At 37.5% G+C, this 18852-nt stretch overlaps 2 protein-coding genes and 1 long non-coding RNA gene across 4 annotated transcripts; 2 read left to right on the top strand and 1 right to left on the bottom strand.

Moving 5' to 3' along the window:
• Positions 1-395: 395 nt before the first annotated feature.
• Positions 396-10331, bottom strand: LOC126632569 (uncharacterized). The gene is made up of 2 exons (XR_007626741.1): positions 10187-10331; positions 396-570 (listed from the first exon to the last, which is right to left on the bottom strand). It is a non-coding gene; the product is annotated as an uncharacterized LOC126632569 (long non-coding RNA).
• Positions 517-12731, top strand: LOC126632558 (aspartyl protease family protein At5g10770-like). 2 transcript variants are annotated; one of them, XM_050302982.1, is made up of 3 exons: positions 517-570; positions 10187-10347; positions 11171-12731. In XM_050302982.1, the coding sequence occupies exons 1-3, from the start codon at positions 548-550 to the stop codon at positions 12475-12477; spliced, it is 1491 nt and encodes a 496-aa protein (XP_050158939.1). In that variant the 5' UTR covers positions 517-547; the 3' UTR covers positions 12478-12731. The 2 variants fall into 2 exon arrangements, with proteins under 2 accessions (XP_050158939.1, XP_050158938.1); XM_050302981.1 differs by lacking the exon at positions 517-570 and having other exon boundaries at positions 10109-10347.
• LOC126632559 (aspartyl protease family protein At5g10770-like) lies at positions 548-3014 on the top strand. The gene is made up of 2 exons (XM_050302983.1): positions 548-731; positions 1486-3014. The coding sequence occupies exons 1-2, from the start codon at positions 548-550 to the stop codon at positions 2784-2786; spliced, it is 1485 nt and encodes a 494-aa protein (XP_050158940.1). The 3' UTR covers positions 2787-3014.
• Positions 12732-18852: the final 6121 nt, after the last annotated feature.

Below are 18852 nucleotides of genomic sequence, written 5' to 3'. Positions count from 1 at the left end.
GCACTTCAAAAATTTTATTGTACACTACAAATATTCTCTTATTATTATATTTTTTTTGGTAGAGATGATACATATTTAAACTATGATTAAGAAAACTAATGGTGTGGGCAGGCCTAGGTTGATAGGTAGGAGTAATTTAGATTTATTGTTTGAAACTCATCAATGTAGCAAAAATTTTAATTAAAAAATAAACAATTTCAATTATAACACTTGTTTAACGAGATTTCTTAATCACAATCGGATGAACTCGAGTAATATTCTCTAATATTCCTTTGAGGAATGCAACGAAGTATTATAGTGGACTTGAACGTGTTGAGAACGTTGGTGTATATATGGTCTCCATGGACTTTGACGAGTTGAATGGTGGTGGGTAATTACCAATTGATGCTATGTACTTTTCAACAGAAAAATAATTAAACCCGATAACACAGGCGCCATCCCTGCATGTCTTCCAAATTTCCAATTAGCATATAAGGTTGAGATCGTATGCTTACAGGAGCAACATAATCTAGAGGAAATAGCAAGAAGACTTGCTAATCTGCTATCCATGGCAACTCCCATTTCTAGCTCCTCCTCCTCCCTTAGATTTTCCATTGGTTTATCAGCATTTCTATGCCTAATTATCTGCTCTTTGGCAGTAAGAGATACAAAAACCAACCTCCTTTCACGTACTTACACAGTTGAAGTCATCTCTCTTCTACCAGCAAACGCCTGCAGACCCTCCACCAATGGTCGATCCCATATCTCTCTCTAGCTAACTCCTCTATCCCTGCACGCATATGTTGTCTTTTCAATCTCAATGAAGCATATTCTACTTGCTTTATATATGGATCATTGCATGCATCGTGTTGAATGAGTGCCAAGTGCATGGAAATATTTTAATAGAAAAATTAGGTTTTAATCCCTCATTTTTCTATTCCATCGATTGAAATCTTATTTTATTTTATTTTTTTATCACGTTTTTATTTTTATTTTTATCCATGTCAGTATTTTAGTAATGAAATATTTACATGTCAGCATATTTAAGTTTAATTTTTCAAATAAATCTATTTAGTGTCATAAATGTGTTACATTTGGTATGTTTATGGGTAAAATTTGTATCATATGTTTCTATTTTTAATTTTGTACCCATTCCGTCATGTATTTTAACGAAACAGTTTATCTTTTAATGAAAAAAATTGACGAATACGGTTTTACAAAAAAAAAAAAAAAAAAACCTAAATCGTTAATCCAACGGTCATATGATTTTAGATCTGGGTCATTTTTGGCAGACAAGATCTTTGAGGGGAGACATAAAAGATAAACAGTTCAGATAATTAAAATACATTACGAATGGGCTCCATAAAAGCATGTGTAAAAACAACTCGTGTTACCATATATATATTGTACTTCATAAAAGTAATTGGGACCAAATAAGTATGTAGATAATATCGTTTGTTAAAAAAAATTGTATGTAATGACAAACCTATACATTTCTCAATTCAGGTCATGACGCATCCGGACTGAAGGTGGTCCACAAATACGGCCCATGCAACCAAGTCCACCAAGTCAAATCAAACAGTAACCCTTCCGATCAAGATGAATATCACATACAACAAATCCTCAAGCAAGACGAAGCCCGAGTCAACTCAATCCACTCCCATTTCAACGACTCAAGCCGTAATTACAGAATCCCCGACCCACTTGCACAATCAGACGCCACTGTGATTCCCGCCCAGTCTGCCAGCGTACTTGGTTCTGGAAACTACATCGTCAGTGTCGGCTTGGGCTCGCCCCAGAAGCAACTCTCGCTTGTATTCGACACCGGCAGCAGTCTCACTTGGACACAGTGCCGACCATGTTCTGTATCTTGTTACAAACAGAAAGATCCCATCTTCGACCCTTCTCTCTCTACCTCTTACTCCAACATCTCCTGCAACTCCCCCGCGTGTTCTCAACTTGCAGCCTCCGGTGTCGCTAGCGGTTGTTCCGCCTCCACCTGTGTTTACGGCCAACAGTATGGAGACCGCTCCTTCACAATCGGCTTCTTTGCCAGCGAGAAGTTAACTTTGACTTCAACAGATGTTTTTACTGGTTTCGTCTTCGGCTGCGGCCAGAATAACCAAGGCTTATTTAGGGGCATCGCCGGTTTGCTCGGTCTCGGTCGAAGCAAGATCTCCCTTGTTGAACAAACCGCTCAGAAGTACAAGAGATTCTTCTCCTACTGCCTCCCTTCCACTTCAAGCTCCACTGGTTACCTCAGTTTAGGTAACTCCGACAACAGACGTTCAGGTAACGCCGTCAAGTTCACGCCGCTCACCACATTATCTCAAGGCGCGTCGTATTACAGCCTCGGACTGGTCGGCATCAACATCGGTGGGAGTCAACTGCCAATTTCGGCTTCAGTATTTTCGACTTCGGGGACAATCATCGACTCGGGGACGGTCATCACTCGCCTCCCAGCCACAGCGTACACAGCGCTGCGGGACGCATTTCGAGAAGTGATGAAGAGATACCCAACTGCTAAGTCGATTTCTTCCCTGCTGGACACGTGTTACGACTTCAGTGGATTCAAAACGATAACCTTTCCAACGATAGGGTTTGTGTTTGGCAATGGGGTTACGGTAGACGTGGACGCAACAGGAATATTATTCCAGCAGAGTGCTTCGCAGTTTTGCTTGGCGTTTGCCGGAAACAAAGATGATAGTAGTGTTGGGATTATTGGGAACGTTCAACAGAAGAGGTTGCAGGTAGTGTATGACGTTGCTGGTGGAAAGGTTGGATTTGCACCTGCTGGTTGCCAATGATTTATTGTTGAAGTTGTTGGGATTTCCTAGTTGATAGGGTTCCTTGTTTTTAGGGTTTTATTTCAGGTCGTGCTAATAACCCTCCTATACTTGAGGGACAAGTTTGTTTTCTGTTTTGATTTAGTCACTTACCACGATTCTAGGTCCGGTAAAATCGTGGGCTTCCCATTTTAATACCAATTATGTGACATATAATACGTATAGCGTATGGCATGAGGTTCAAAGTGATTACTAGTATGATGTTTAGAGTATGAGTCGTTGCCCAAATATATGATTTTGTAATCGAGGTGATGACTTAATTAGTATTGACTTGTAAAAGGGACATCTAAATGTGCAACCAGGAAATAAGCGTACGTGCTACGTAGTTTCTAGCTTGGAAAACTTGATCAACGATATTTGACAGGAATTGCTTTCTCTCAGCCATACATATCTTTTCCAAATCTGTCTCTGTCTGCAAAATACTACACAAGTATTGGTTTGATTTGTCAAGTATTGGTTTGATTTTTCTTTTGGGTTTGGAATTTTTTGGGTTGTTTGAACTGATAAGACAGACCTAATTAAACTCATTTTAGTAATTAGCGTAAGACAACGACTTAAATGTCAAAGTTAGAGTGGACCGCTATTGACTTGCTAATTACCACTTGAATTAAAATTCACGATTCCATATTCCTGCAGTTCCAGCATGCATGGATGTCCTCTACTGACATCATTATGTAGTAAGCATTATAATAGCAGCACTAGCAAGTAGGGGTGGGTTCGGTTCAAATCGGTTCGGTTTTTTGCCAAACCGAAACCAAACCGAAATTTCGGTTCGGTTCGGTTCTTTTTTTTTTTCCGTTTTTTTCGGTTCGGTTTCGGTTTTTTGTTTTGTTTTTTTTTTCAAAAAATGAAAAACATTGAAATTTAAAATTTTAACATCTCCAACACAATCATAACATAAGTATTCGAACTAGAATCAAAGACAATGAAAATAAACATTTAAAGTTGAACTAAAATCATCAATCAAGTCTTCCAAAGTCCAAACTAACAACCTCACAACACAAAAATCATACAAATGACTTAGAAAAGTTAAATTGTATGATGTTGTTCAAAGATCAGGGTTGTTTGCTTGTAACTGCATGTTGACAACTTGATTAGTAAAAGTAATGCGTGGGTGGATTTATTTAGTGTGTGTTGGATTCTTTTTCATCACAAATTACGCAAGTAATCTACCCGAAATAAATGTTTATGGATTCTGTTACATGTTATATGAGAGTAGATTTGGAAAAGAAAGTTGGGGCAGAAGTAGATAGTGCTATGGAGATGGATGTAGGTACTTCAGGAGGAGGTTTGGTTCCAGAACCTTATATGGGAGAGAAATAATAGGTTAGGGTTTAGAGTTTTTATAGGCCTTTTTTTAATATTTTGAGCTTAAAGTTTGGCAACACATTGGGTTTAGCACATTTTAACTTACAAATTGGGTTTAGAAAATAATACCCAAAACAAATAATTAAATAAAAAAATCAATTTAATTAATTCGGTTCGGTTCGGTTTGGTTCGGTTTCTAGATCACTAAAACCGAATTGAACCAAAAGAATTTGGTTCGGTTCGGTTTCGGTTTTTTTCGGTTTTCGGTTTTTTGAACCCACCCCTACTAGCAAGCCATGTCAAATAGCTATAATATGACATTCATCAATGACAAATTTATGTATAAATATTATTAATAGTTATAACACGTATTATTACATGAATTCTAAACTGTTAATACGACGTAACGCATTACTATCTCACTCAAAAATTTGAACCATTGATTACCTTTACCATTATTAACTTCCCTTTTGCACCACATTCAATTATTGTATGAATAAATGTGTGATTCATATATATTTATAACCAACCAAGGTATGAAAAAGTTATTTAAAACTAGTATTCATGGATAATTAACAGTAATTATCATGAATAATACGTTTTTCTTTATAAAAGGTAAATTTATTACTAACAGTACACCAAATTACGAAGAAAAGACGTCTAGTTATTACAAAAAAAAAGCAGGAAAAAAAGATATGGACCCCCAAAACAAAGTTTTGAGCCCAGAACAGAAAAACCAAACAAAGACCCTACAATTCTGCTTGAACTGCTACTGCAGAAGCAAAGCATTGCCGAGAAACAGAATTCCAAACAACCAACCAAATCCTGAAAAATGATGGAAAAGACGACTCCAACAACCTCCACAAAGCAACATGTAGATCAAAACAACAACCACAAACCAAAGAAAGCTAGTGAAAGATGACCCACCAACAACAAGGTCACCGGAGGCAACGAAGCTGCCCAGGACAAATTCATGGGAGATGGCGGTGTGAACACCCGAGTCGAAGCAAAAAGCATTTCCTGATCCATGGGAGGTGGTGGTGTGAACAAAGGGATTGGCATATTGAATAATTAGTGGCTATGGGGGATCCTAGGTTTATTTTGTTCTAGGCTTTTTCACTAAAATGTTTCATGAAATTGGCATAACTCTTCACTTTGTTCTCTGATAATGAAAATTGATGAAAGTGGTCTTTGAGTTTGTCCACCGTAAACATTTTGATCATTCTGTGAAAAATATGTCAATATCCTTATTAAGTGAAGTGGTTAGTTTGACAAAAATCCTCTTAGAAAGGTATGCACTTCCCGAGAGAATCACGTCAAAACGCGATGAAGGAGAGTGACTGAAGATCTGCAAATATGTGGGGTCGAGGAAACCCGGAGCCACTTGGGAAGGGTAGGAGAAGTAAGGAATAAAACTATGGATGTGGAGGATGGGAAACGGGAATTGAAATTGATGGCTTAAGTTTTGAAATTGATGACAGAGGTTTGGAAATTGATTCACTAATTCAGGTCACAACAACAAGAAACATGCATCAGAACTAGTAGTGCACATGCATGGCCATTGCCACGAACCCAACCAACAAAACCAAAACCGCTACAGATCATCATGAATGTTACACACAATTCTTCGAGGAAGACCAAGCACGAGTCAAAAGTCGTTAATTTTTACCAAAAACGCAGCTGGTCAACAAAACTCAAACTTTGCATCTCCCCTTGTACACGACGAGGCAAAAGTCGTTCATTTTTACCTTTTTGTCACTCGTAAATGTCTCGGAAAGGCAAAGAGAAATTAAAAAGATGGAGGAAAAAGAAAAGAAAGAAAATGTCGATGAATTAGGTGGGTCAAGCTCTCACTAATGCCTAAGCCAGCACTCCACCATGCTTTATAGACTTCAAGAGTCCACCATAATAGCAGCACTAGCAAGCCATGTCGAATAGTTATAATATGACATGGATCAAGGACAAATTTATGTATATATATTAGTAATAGTTATAACACGTATTATTACATGAATTCTAAACTGTTAACACGACGTGACGCATTACTATCTCACTCAAAAATTTGAACCATTGATTGCCTTTACCATTATTAACTTCCCTTTTGCACCACATTCAATTATTGTATGAATGAATGTGTGATTCATATATATTTATAACCAACCATGGTATGGAAAAGTTACTTGAAACTAGTATTAATGATAAGTAACAGTAATTATCATGAATAATACGTTTTCCTTTATAAAAGGTAAATTTATTACTAACAGCACACCAAATTACGAAGAAAAGACATCTAGTTACAAAAAAAAAAAAGCAGGAAAAAAAGATATGGAACCCCAAAACAAAGTTTTGAGCCCAGAACAGAAAAACCAAACAAAGACACTACAATCCTTCTTGAACTGCTGCAGTAGAAGCAAAGCATTGCCGAGAAATAGAATTCCAAACAGCCAACCAAATCCGCAAAAATGATGAAAAAGACGACTCCAACAACCTCCACAAAGCACCATGTAGATCAAAACAGCAACCACAAACCAAAGAAAGCTAGTGAAAGATGACCCACCAACAAAAAGGTCACTGGAGGCAACAAAGCCACCGAGGACAAATTCATGGGAGGTGGCGGTGCGAACACCTGAGTCGGAGCAAACGCATTTCCTGATCCATGGGAGGTGGTGGTGTGAACAAAGGGATTGGCATATTGAATAATTAGTGGCTATGGGGGTTCGATTCGGTTTTGTGCTTTTGGTTCAATTTTTTTCGGTTACAGTTCGGTTTTCAATCCTTTTTTTTCGATTTTTGGTTTTTCTAACCCACCTCTACACAATAAAGCGCCATCTACTAATTTTATTAATATTAAAACGTGGTTGAAATAATAAATGAGTGCTAATTTAGCACTTCAAAAATTTCATTGTGCACTACAAATGTTCTCTTATTATTTTTTTTTTTTTAGAGATGATAAATATTTAAACTATGATTAAGAAAACTAGTGGTGTGGGCAGGTCTAGGTTTATAGGTAAGAGTAATTTAGATTTATTGTTTGAAACTCTTCAATGTAGCAAAAATTTTAGTTAAAAAATAAACAATTTCAATTATAACTGTGATAACTAGTCCCCAATTTTAGGGTTTTTATAAATTTGAATCGTGAATTTACGAAAATGCCATCCGAGGTGAAAAACGTTGACTTTTGTTAACCGCCTTGTCGAGTAATGTGAGATTCGTTTCTTTGGCATATCCTTATAGCACTTGTCACTATGAACGCATGGGGTCAAGTGGAATTGAATTTGGAGCTAAAACGTGAATTTTACAAAATTTGGAACAGTAAGGGCATTTTGGTAATTTTATGTCCCGCGAGATATTTTCTCATTTCAAATTTTCTCACTTTGGTTGGTGTACCAGTGGGGCCCACCCCTCTTTTGTTGTCTCCCGGCCCTCTCTTTCTTTTCCCTCTTTTTTCTCTCATTTCTCTTCCCAATGACTCTATAGAACTCTCTAGAACTCTCTCTTTCTCTCCTTGTCTCTCCCCCATCTTTGCAACTTTTTCCTTCTCCATTGCCGAGCACACCCTCACACACTCACACCCACATACATTTGGACCTTAACCACTATCCCACTTCAGCACTCCAGCAAGCACAAGACGAGATCACCCCATTCTCCTCACTCTCTTCCACTGCACAGCAAGTGCTTTTACTGTGCAAACCTTTCCCGATGAGTTATCGATGTCCTCGACAAAGATAAGTCATGAACCACCCTTTGATGTTCTTCCCACGTGGTCTAAAGTATTCAATGGTTGAATAAAAATGATTTTGGTGAAGGTTTAAACATGAAATCAGCTCGGGGAGACTTCCCTAGTTTTCCGGCGAGAACTTGAACTTCCAAGCCATTTTCCGGCCAACTCCGGCCACGGTCGAGGAAACCAAAGGTATATTCCAACTCCTTGTTCTTTGGACTTCAATTTGGTATATTGAATGACTAGTTTCAGTTGAGTCTTGGGGATGATCGGAGCTTTCCAAGCTCCGGCTTTCTTCTTTGTGGAATCTGGTTAACCCACGACCTGAAATCAGGTCAAACTTTACCTGCAACCGATAACCCGACCCCAAAATTTGGGCCATGCAACCCAAACATTTGGCCCATTAACCCTAGCCCAGATCCAACCCAGTAACCCAAAGCCCAGATTCGACCCGGATCAGACCCGACCCAGAAACCTAAAGCCCAGATCCAACCCGACCTAGACCCAATTCCTAGATTCCTTAGTTGAAGCGTAGGCCACGCGTGGGTGCCCGTGGAGGATTGCCATAGTCGGTGTGTGGAGCACAGATGCCTCCGTCAGAGGTACTGTGCTCCGCCACCGTCCATGGCGATGTAGGCGAATTTTTCGGCGACCATCTCGGCACGTGGCTACGAGTGCGATGGCACGTGGCCTTCCAGGCCATTGCTTCATGGCGACGTGTGCGGTGGCAGGTGGCATTTCGAGTCGCCGCTCAGTGGCGGCACGTAGGGGAACCCGAGGTCCTTCCTTAGGTTTTTCAACATGCCAAATCCGAATCCGCTGTCTGTTCTTCCAAATTCTATTGTTTTAGTAGAATTTTATTAAATGCTCTCTATTTGTATTTAGGTGTGTCGGTTGGAAGTGGCCCCGTCCTTTCTAGTTCGAGCAACTCCCCAGCAACAGAACATTTGTGAGTGTCTTCTTAATTTGCATGTTTTATAAAATATTAGGGTTGCATTCACGAAAAGCATGATTTCATGATTTTATGTTTTATGATTTATTTACGATTTATTGAATTTACATTTTATGAAACGATATGAATTATCATGGTTTATGAATTGATGCTTTGAGTATTTTAGCTCCGGTGATTTGTTATGAGATTTTGAGATACATTTTTTGTGCTTATCTAATGGGTTATCAAACAGCACATACACACAACACGCATATGTAGTCGCCTAAGGCCATAAGACACAGTTGAGGATATTTAGGACATAATCCCACCATCATTGGCGAAACCAGTGTCAGACAGCTTCACTAGCCACGGCTAGTGTCGGTGTGTTATGTTATATTTCTTACAGCTTCACCTTCAGGTGATGGTTATGTCTTTGAGTGACTATGATACCCCTAGTTGAGTACTTTACTATTTTGGATTTTTGAAGGTTTTATGGATTTGACTTCGGGTGACTATGATACCATTACTGAGCACTGGTTTATACGTACATGTTTTATGAACGTTTTCATGACATGCTAGAGTTTTCATAAAACCTATTATGTAGTACTATTTGAGTTTTCAGAACACTGGGTTAATATGTTCAGAAAGAAAATGGTTTACTATTATTAGTATTAGCATTATAAACTTTGGTCCACTCACCCTTTGTTTACTCTCCCTTTAGGATTTAGAATCGAGGCGTACGATTCTGGCGTCAGGGCACTTTCGCATGGGTATCTTCGAGTCTTCTCAGCGTAGAACCCATTCCTTTATTTGTACCTTTTTATAATAATTCTTTCACATTATTCTTGATTAGATATATACTCTGAACATGTTCCTGCATTTCCATATTAAATTATATTTTTAAATTTACCTATTTTTATTTACATTCGTTCTTCTTTTATAACTTGCATGCGTATCATTATGGCTTCGTCATCCTCGAGTGTCGACCAGCACGTGTCCATTCTGGTATTTGGGGATATCGAAGTTGGGGCATGTCAATAACATTTGTTTAACGATATTTCTTAATCACAATCGGATGAACTCGAGTAATATTCTCTAACATTCCCTTGAGGAATGCAACGAAGTAATATGGTGGACTTGAACGTGTTGAGAACGTTGGTGTATATATGGTCTCTATGGACTTTGACGAGTTGAGTGGTGGTAGGTAATTACCAATTGATCAATGTACTTTTCAATAGAAAAATAATTAAACCCGACAACACGGTGGCCATCCCTGCATGTCTTCCAATTTCCAATTAGTATATAAGGTTGAGATCGTATGCTTACAGGAGCAACATAATCTAGAGGAAATAGCAAGAAGACTTGCTAATCTGCTATCATGGCGACTCCCATTTCTAGCACCTCCTTCTTCCTTAGATTTTCCATTGGTTTATCAGCATTTCTATGCCTAATTATCTGCTCTTTGGCAGTAAGAGATACAAAAACAAACCTCCCTTCACGTACTTACACAGTTGAAGTCATCTCTCTTCTACCAGCAAACACCTGCAGACCCTCCACCAATGGTCGATCCCATATCTCTCTCTAGCTAACTCCTCTATCCATGCACGCATATGTTGTCTTTTCAATCTCAATGAAGCGTATTCTACTTGCTTTATATATGGATCATTGCATGCATCGTGTTGAATGAGTGCCAAGTGCATGGAAATATTTTAATAGAAAAATTAGGTTTAAATCCCTCATTTTTCTATTCCATCGATTGAAATCTTATTTTATTTTATTTTTATTTTTATCTATGTCAGTTATTTTATTTTTATTTTTATCTATGTCAGTATTTTAGTAATGAAATATTTACATGTCAGCATATTTAAGTTTAATTTTCCAAATAAATCTATTTAGTGTCATAAGTGTTACATTTGGTATGTTTATATTTATGGGTAAAATTTGTATCATATGTTTCTATTTTTAATTTTGTACCCATTTCGTCATGTATTTTAACGATCTGAACCGTCTATCTTTTAGTGAAGAAAATTGACGAATATGGTTTTACAAAAAAAAAAAAAAAAACCTAAATCGTTAATCCAACGGTCATATGATTTTAGATCTAGGTCATTTTTGGCAAACAAGATCTTTGAGAGGAAACATAAAAGATAAACAGTTCAGATCATTGAAATACATTACGAATGGGCTCCATAAAAGCATGTGTAAAAACAACTCGTGTCACCACACACACACACTTATATATATATATATATATATATATATATATATATATATATATATATATTGTACTTCATAAAAGTAATTGGCACCATGTAAGTATGCAGATAATATCATTTGTTAAAAAAAATTGTATGTAATGACAAACCTATACATTTCTCAATTCAGGTTATGACAATAAGGCGGCATCCGTACTGAAAGTGGTCCACAAATATGGCCCATGCAACCAAGTCCACCAAATCAAATCAAACAGTAACCCTTCCGATCAAGATGAATATCACATGCAAATCCTCAAGCAAGACGAAGCCCGAGTCAACTCAATCCACTCCCATTTCAACGACTCAAACCGTAATTACAGAATCCCCGACCCACTTGCACAATCAGAAGCCACCGTGATTCCCGCCCAGTCTGCCAGCGTACTTGGTTCTGGAAACTACATCGTCAGTGTCGGCTTGGGCTCGCCCCAGAAGCAACTCTCGCTTGTATTCGACACCGGCAGCAGTCTCACTTGGACACAGTGCCGACCATGTTCTGTATCTTGTTACAAACAGAAAGATCCCATCTTCGACCCTTCTCTCTCTACCTCTTACTCCAACATCTCCTGCAACTCCCCCGCGTGTTCTCAACTTGCAGCCTCCGGTGTCCCCAGCGGTTGTTCCGCCTCCACCTGTGTTTACGGCCAACAGTATGGAGACCGCTCCTTCACAATCGGCTTCTTTGCCAGCGAGAAGTTAACTTTGACTTCAACAGATGTTTTTACTGGTTTCGTCTTCGGCTGCGGCCAGAATAACCAAGGCTTATTTAGGGGCATCGCCGGTTTGCTCGGTCTCGGTCGAAGTAAGATCTCCTTTGTTGAACAAACCGCTCAGAAGTACAACAGATTCTTCTCCTACTGCCTCCCTTCAACTTCAAGCTCCACCGGTTACCTCAGCTTGGGCAACTCCGACAACAGACGTTCAGGTAACGCCGTCAAGTTCACGCCGCTCACCACATTATCTCAAGGCGCGTCGTATTACAGCCTCGGACTGGTCGGCATCAACATCGGTGGGAGTCAATTGCCAATTTCGGCTTCAGTATTTTCGACTTCGGGGACAATCATCGACTCGGGGACGGTCATCACGCGCCTCCCAGCCACAGCGTACACAGCGCTGCGGGACGCATTTCGAGAAGCGATGAAGAGGTACCCAACTGCTAAGTCGATTTCTTCCCTGCTGGACACGTGTTACGACTTCAGTGGATTCAAAACGATAACCTTTCCAACGATAGGGTTTGTGTTTGGCAATGGGGTTACGGTAGATGTGGACGCAACGGGGATAGTAGTCCCGCAGAGTGCTTCGCAGTTTTGCTTGGCGTTTGCCGGAAACAAAGATGATAGGAATGTTGGGATTATTGGGAACGTTCAACAGAAGAGGTTGCAGGTAGTGTATGACGTTGCTGGTGGAAAGGTTGGATTTGCCCCTGCTGGTTGCCAATGATTTATTGTTGAAGTTGTTGGGATTTCCTAGTTGATAGGGTTCCTTGTTTTAGGGTTTTATTTCAGGTCGTGCTAATAACCCTTCGATACTTGAGGGACAAGTTTGTTTTCTGTTTTTGACTTCGTCACTTACCACGATTCTAGGTCCCGTAAAATATTGGGCTGTTATTCCAATTCCTGTTTTGATGTAAGGCTATTTAATAGTCATAATTGTTATTTCAATTCAATAAGAATTATCCCAGCTTACAATCGTAATCGTACTTTGATAAAATAAATATTGGTTTCACAACCAAAAAAAGATATTAAGTAATGTTGCATATGCATGTCGAGAATAATTTTGAGGTGTATTCGGAATATTGTCATGTATTTAGAGCTTGTGAAAGTATAAGTAGAGGGGGCACATACCCTCTCACACCCTTTTCCAAGTTGAAAATTCAGTATATATATTAATCTTGTTGAAATATTTACAAAATTTTAGTTGAGTTATTAAGGGCTTGTTTGGTATTCAACTTGAATCCAACTTTTTAGACCCAAAAATATTTTTTAAGTTTTACAACTTGAATACTTATTTGGTATGACTTTTCCAAAAACTGAATTCAAAACTAACTTGAAAATTAGACTACTTCTAAAAACACAAAAAGTGAGATTTTAGAGTTTTTAAACTCCAAACCAAGGTATGAAAAAGTTATTTGAAAACTAGTATTCATGGAAAAGTAACAATAATTATCATGAATAATACGTTTTCCTTTATAAAAGGTAAATTTATTACTAACAGCACACCAAATTACGAAGAAAAGACGTCAAGTTACAAAAAAAAAAAAAGAGCAGGAAAAAAAGATATGGACCCCCAAAACAGAAAAACCAAACAAAGACCCTACAATCCTACTTGAATTGTCGAGAAACAGAATTTCAAACAGCCAACCAAATCCTGAAAAATGATGGAAAAGACGACTCCAACAACCTCCACAAAGCACCATGTAGATCAAAACAACAACCACAAACCAAAGAAAAGCTAGGGAAAGATGACCCGCCAACAAAAAGGTCACCGAAGGCGATGAAGCCGCCCAGGACAAATTCATGTGAGATGGCGGTGTGAACACCCGAATCAAAGCAAAACGCATTTCCTGATCCATGGGAGGTGGTGGTGTGAACAAGGGGATTGGCATATTGAATTATTAGTGGCTATGGGGGATCCTAGGTTTATTTTGTTCTAGGCTTTTTCACTAAAATGTTTCATGAAATTGGCATAACTCTTCACTCTGTTCTCTGATAATGAAAATTGATGAAAGTGGTCTTTGAGTTTGTCCACCGTAAACATTTTGATCATTCTGTGAAAAATATGTCAATATCCTCATTAAGTGAAGTGGTTAGATTGACAAAAATCCTCTTAGAAAGGTATGCACTTCCCGAGAGAATCGCGTCAAAACGTGATGAAGGAGAGTGGCTGAAGATCCGCAAATATGTGGGGTCGAGGAAACCCGGAGCCAGTTGGGATGGGTAGGAGAAGGAAGGAATAAAACCATGGATGTGGAGGATGGGAAAGGGGAATTGAAATTGATGGCTTAAGTTTGAAATTGATGACAGAGGTTTGGAAATTGATTCACTAATTCAGGTCACAACAACAAGAAACATGCATCAGAACTAGTGGTGCACATGCATGGCCATTGCCACGAACCCAACCAACAAAAAACCAAAACCGCTACAGATCATCATGAATGTTACACACAATTCCTTGAGGAAGACCAAGCACGAGTCAAAAATTGTTCATTTTTGCCAAAAACGCAGCTCGTCAACAAAACTCAAAGTTTGCATCTCCCCTTGTACACGACGAGGCAAAAGTCGTTCATTTTTACCTTTTTGTCACTCGTAAATGTCTCGGAAAGGCAAAGAGAAATTAAAAAGATGGAGGAAAAAGAAAAGAAAGAGAATGTCGATGAATTAGGTGGGTCAAGCTCTCACTAATGCCTAAGCCAGCACTCCACCATACTTTATAGACTTCACGAGTCCACTATAATAGCAGCACTAGCAAGCCATGTCAAATAGTTATAATATGACATGGATCAAGGACAAATTTATGTATATATATTAGTAATAGTTATAACACGTATTATTACATGAATTCTAAATTGTTAACACGACGTGATGCATTACTATCTTACTCAAAAATTTGAACCATTGATTGCTTTTACCATTATTATCTTCCCTTCTGCACCACATTCAATTATTGTATGAATGAATGTGTGATTCATATATATTTATAACCAACCATCGTATGAAAAAGTTACTTGAAACTAGTATTCATGGATAAGTAACAGTAATTATCATGAATAATACGCTTTCCTTTATAAAAAAATAAATTTTTTACTAACAGCACACCACATTACAAAGAAAAGAGGTCCAGTTACAAAAAAAATGCAGGAAAAAAAGATATGGACCCCCAAAACAAGTTTTGAGCCCATAAGACCATCTCCAAATCTGGGCTAAAAGCCAAATTACCCCCCCCAAACACTCTCTAACCCATGTTAAAATTTTAGGCTAAATGCCAAATGTTATTTCTGAGCCAAATACCCCCCAGCTTTCCCTCCGGGCTAAATGCCAAATGTTTATAGGAATTTAAATTTTTTTAGATTAAAATGTTCATAAAATTAATTTACAATAATCTACATATTTTTTTTTAAATTGATTTAAGAAAAAAATTAGCCTAAGTTCATTATTTAATAATTCCGGGCTAAAATTTTAGGCTAGAAGGGTTGGAGCAGAAAAGATGTTTCTGGGCTAAAAGCCAAATTTTCCGGGCTAAAAAATTTGGCTTTTAGCCCAAGGGTTGGAGATGGTCTAACAAAAAAACCAAACAAAGACACTACAATCCTGCTTGAACTGCTGCAGCAGAAGCAAAGCATTGCCTAAGCCATCACTCCACCATGCTTTATAAACTTCTCTCATGAGTCCACTTATTCTTGTGTGGATGAAATCCTAGGAGACTGAAAATAATGCATCGCAATGCACGAGAAATTTTTCAGTGTTAAGAAATGATTTAGTACATTAAGTGTCATTATATAAGTAGTTAAAATTATTTTTTTCAGTATTCAACCACCTGTATTATAATACTTGGTTTACCAGACCGTTTTTATGACAAACTATTGAAAAATCTTTCGGAAAACACACAAGGCATGATAATAGTGTGAAAGGAGAGTGGTAAGGTTTGTCGTTCTTGCATTGTTTCTTCATTTGTAAGTTTCATAAACATGAATAGTTGAATTCACTTTATACGCACAAACATGATATTTCCAAGTGCGCAAAATTAGGAAGGCTCTTTTTTCCTCATAAGCTTGTGGAAACAAGAAGATCAATACCAAAATTGAAGTCCACTGTCTCAACATAAAACAATTTCCAAGATCCTAAAGATTTATACAAGGAATGACAGTTTTCGCTCCAAAAATTGATGAACTAGTGATTCACCCGTAAAATGAGCATACATTTTTTGATGTGTTCAGAACACATGTCAGTACATTATATGTAGCATAAGTGGAAGGAGTTTTTTTTTTTAAGTGTTCTTCCACTTGTACAATGACATATGACGTATGCATCCGTCTTCTGAACACACTAAAAAATCTCTATAAAACGAGAAAAATTAACATATAATATTTTAGAAGTGGTCATCTTTTTCATCTTCTTTTCTATATTACAACTTACTGAAAGTTGCCGAAGATAGCAGCCAAGCACATTGAAAGTTGCCAAAAGAAAAAAAGAAAACAAAATACAACTGCGACTAGGACCAATGATCTTTTTAAATAATATGGATTAAGGGAAAAGAAATATAGTAAAAAAATATATCAAAATTGGTTGGACATTCCTAGTCTGACAAGTGGATGGTGAATAATGATTCAAGAAATAAAACGCTCAAAAGAGTCGGGCCCCCTCCAGATTCTTGATATGAGGCTTGATCCAGAAACTTCGATTGCAAACAGAAAGTTGTTTTTATTTCAACTGAAGGATGGATTGGATCATAGGCAGTTAGATGCTTTCAACTCTAAAATTAACGATATGTAAATTTATGAAAATACAGTTAAATTTACCAAACAATATTGGTCGTTAAAGAAATTTGTAATGGGATGAGTATATCAACTCATTCAAATTTAGTCGAATTAGAGAAAGAAAAAAATCTGAAGTTCGAAATCTGCAATGGGTTCTGATGAAATTTTTATAATTGCTATATCTACTCAATATAAGGTAAAGTTTGCATTTCACCCCATTTCCAAATTAATTCATGATTTTTGGGATATTTTGATAGAAATATCGACAGTTTCGTGAATATTTTAAACACTAGAAACACTAAATGTTTCAATTTAAAACTAATTTAAATTAAGGGGTAACAACTTAAATTAGAAAAGTATTAAGGAGAAAATGATTCGAACTCGGACATATTGTACATCACATTGGTTTATAAATTATAATCAACAAAAATATAAGGATTTTATCAACCAAAAAACAAGAAGAATATCGTGACAAGACGAGTTAAAAAAACAAAACAAAAAATGGTACAACTAAAGTTTTATTTGTTCGTCATCGATAGAAACTTTATGTTGAATGAAAAAACGATGATGCTGACACAAGATTCTGACATTTGAGTCCACAATTGCTTTCAGCGGTGGGAAGGGAGACCCTCAGCCACTTTAAAATTGGCCGAAAGGTCCTAATCGGGAACACATTAACCTCTTATTTCATTTGGGTAAAAGGTACTACCACAGTAGGCTAGTAACTTCAGCAAGCTAGGCTAAGGCATGCCGCCTTCTCACCCACCAACCCCAACCCCACATCAAGAAGTTATTAGGTCTCATTCGGAAGAGAGAAACCGAGAAATCTTGTTCGGATGCTTGTTACAGTTTTCACATTGAATCAAATGGCATTAAACTTTTCAAGGTGTTGTGTTTTTGTGATAAGTATCTGTTGGAGAGGCAAATTTCGAGTATTTCAATTTTCCACCAACAAAGTAATCTTGTAACCATGTTGAGAAGTCCACAACATCATCTTTGCTCGCTGTCAATGAGGAAGGAAGGAGACATGCAATAAAACACCCTGACACTCAAGTCAATGTTTGTTCAAGATGCTTGTAAAACATAAAACAATCTCACACCTCTCCTTTTCCCCCAACCCCCTATGCTAGTGGGATTATTAACCTTTTATTGGCATTCAAGTAATTGGGCTCCAAGTCCCACTTTCCTTCTATTTCTCCATGTTTGACATCCTAGTGGGTTGCTTAGTGGAGTAATTTTTCTACTCCCACATTATCTTACATATGAGAAATAAACGACGGAAGTTATACTATAATTATATCCTAGTTCTCTGCCACTTCAAGACAATACTGCGTCTAATCCCATAATGTCGAGATATCTCTTAGGTAATCGATCCACCACCATCTATTGGACACCTACTAAACTAAGCAATTATTGAACATATAAGGACAATAGGTCCTATGTCTTGGTTCTAAAGAAACCAACAAGATCCTCTCAGGATCTTTTTAGTGAGGATCCTGGAGATCCGTGAATCGTGTCCATTCATCATGCATTATGCGATCAGTTATTGTCAAATACTGTTTGTGTTTAATTTTAAATAAATTTTTTTAAAATAATTTCTAATCGCACGATGTACGATGAACGGACACGATTCATGGATCCTCGGGATCCTCACGAAGAGGATCTGGCGAGAATCCGGATTCCTAAAGAAATATCTTCATAGTGTCTAATTCTTGAAGGATTATCTTCCCTCATCATCTCTTTCTCCTTTCATCCCCTTCTATTTAAGCTATTGCAGACACATCTACATCTTGTTTTGAATTTTTTATATAAAGAATAAAACGAAAAAGAAAAAAAAAAGTGAGACGAAAGAATGGAAGGTGATGATAATAGAGGAGCAGAAAATCCTAATCCCTAATTCTTGGGGATGAGGTCTATTTTTACTTCTAAATTCTATAAATTAACGCAATGTACAATATATCGCTGAATCATTTGCAATGGAATAGACTTGTCACAATCACACTACCAAACAAGGCTTTAGGGTACAATGTACTACCACAAATAATGTCATTACACAAAAAACGACATATCTTCGTTTAAAAGTGTAGCTAAGACCGATTTTGATAAAAATAAAAATAAAAAAAATAAAAATTTGGAACCACTTGAAATCCTAATGCTTAGTAGGCATGCCGCATGCTACATTTGTGCTTTCTGTGACGTATTTACCGTTACCATATCCCACTACCAAAATCTCTACATACTCGCCCCACTATTTATTATCATTAAACAAGTTTAAATATTGAAATTTATGTTTTTCATATTAATCCAGAAACCTAAAAAACATGTGGAAAGTGAAAAATCAG

This window comes from Malus sylvestris, chromosome 8 (genome assembly GCF_916048215.2).
Source record: "Malus sylvestris chromosome 8, drMalSylv7.2, whole genome shotgun sequence".
In the NCBI taxonomy this organism is placed as follows: Eukaryota; Viridiplantae; Streptophyta; class Magnoliopsida; order Rosales; family Rosaceae; genus Malus; species Malus sylvestris.
This window is presented reverse-complemented; position numbering and strand designations above follow the sequence as displayed.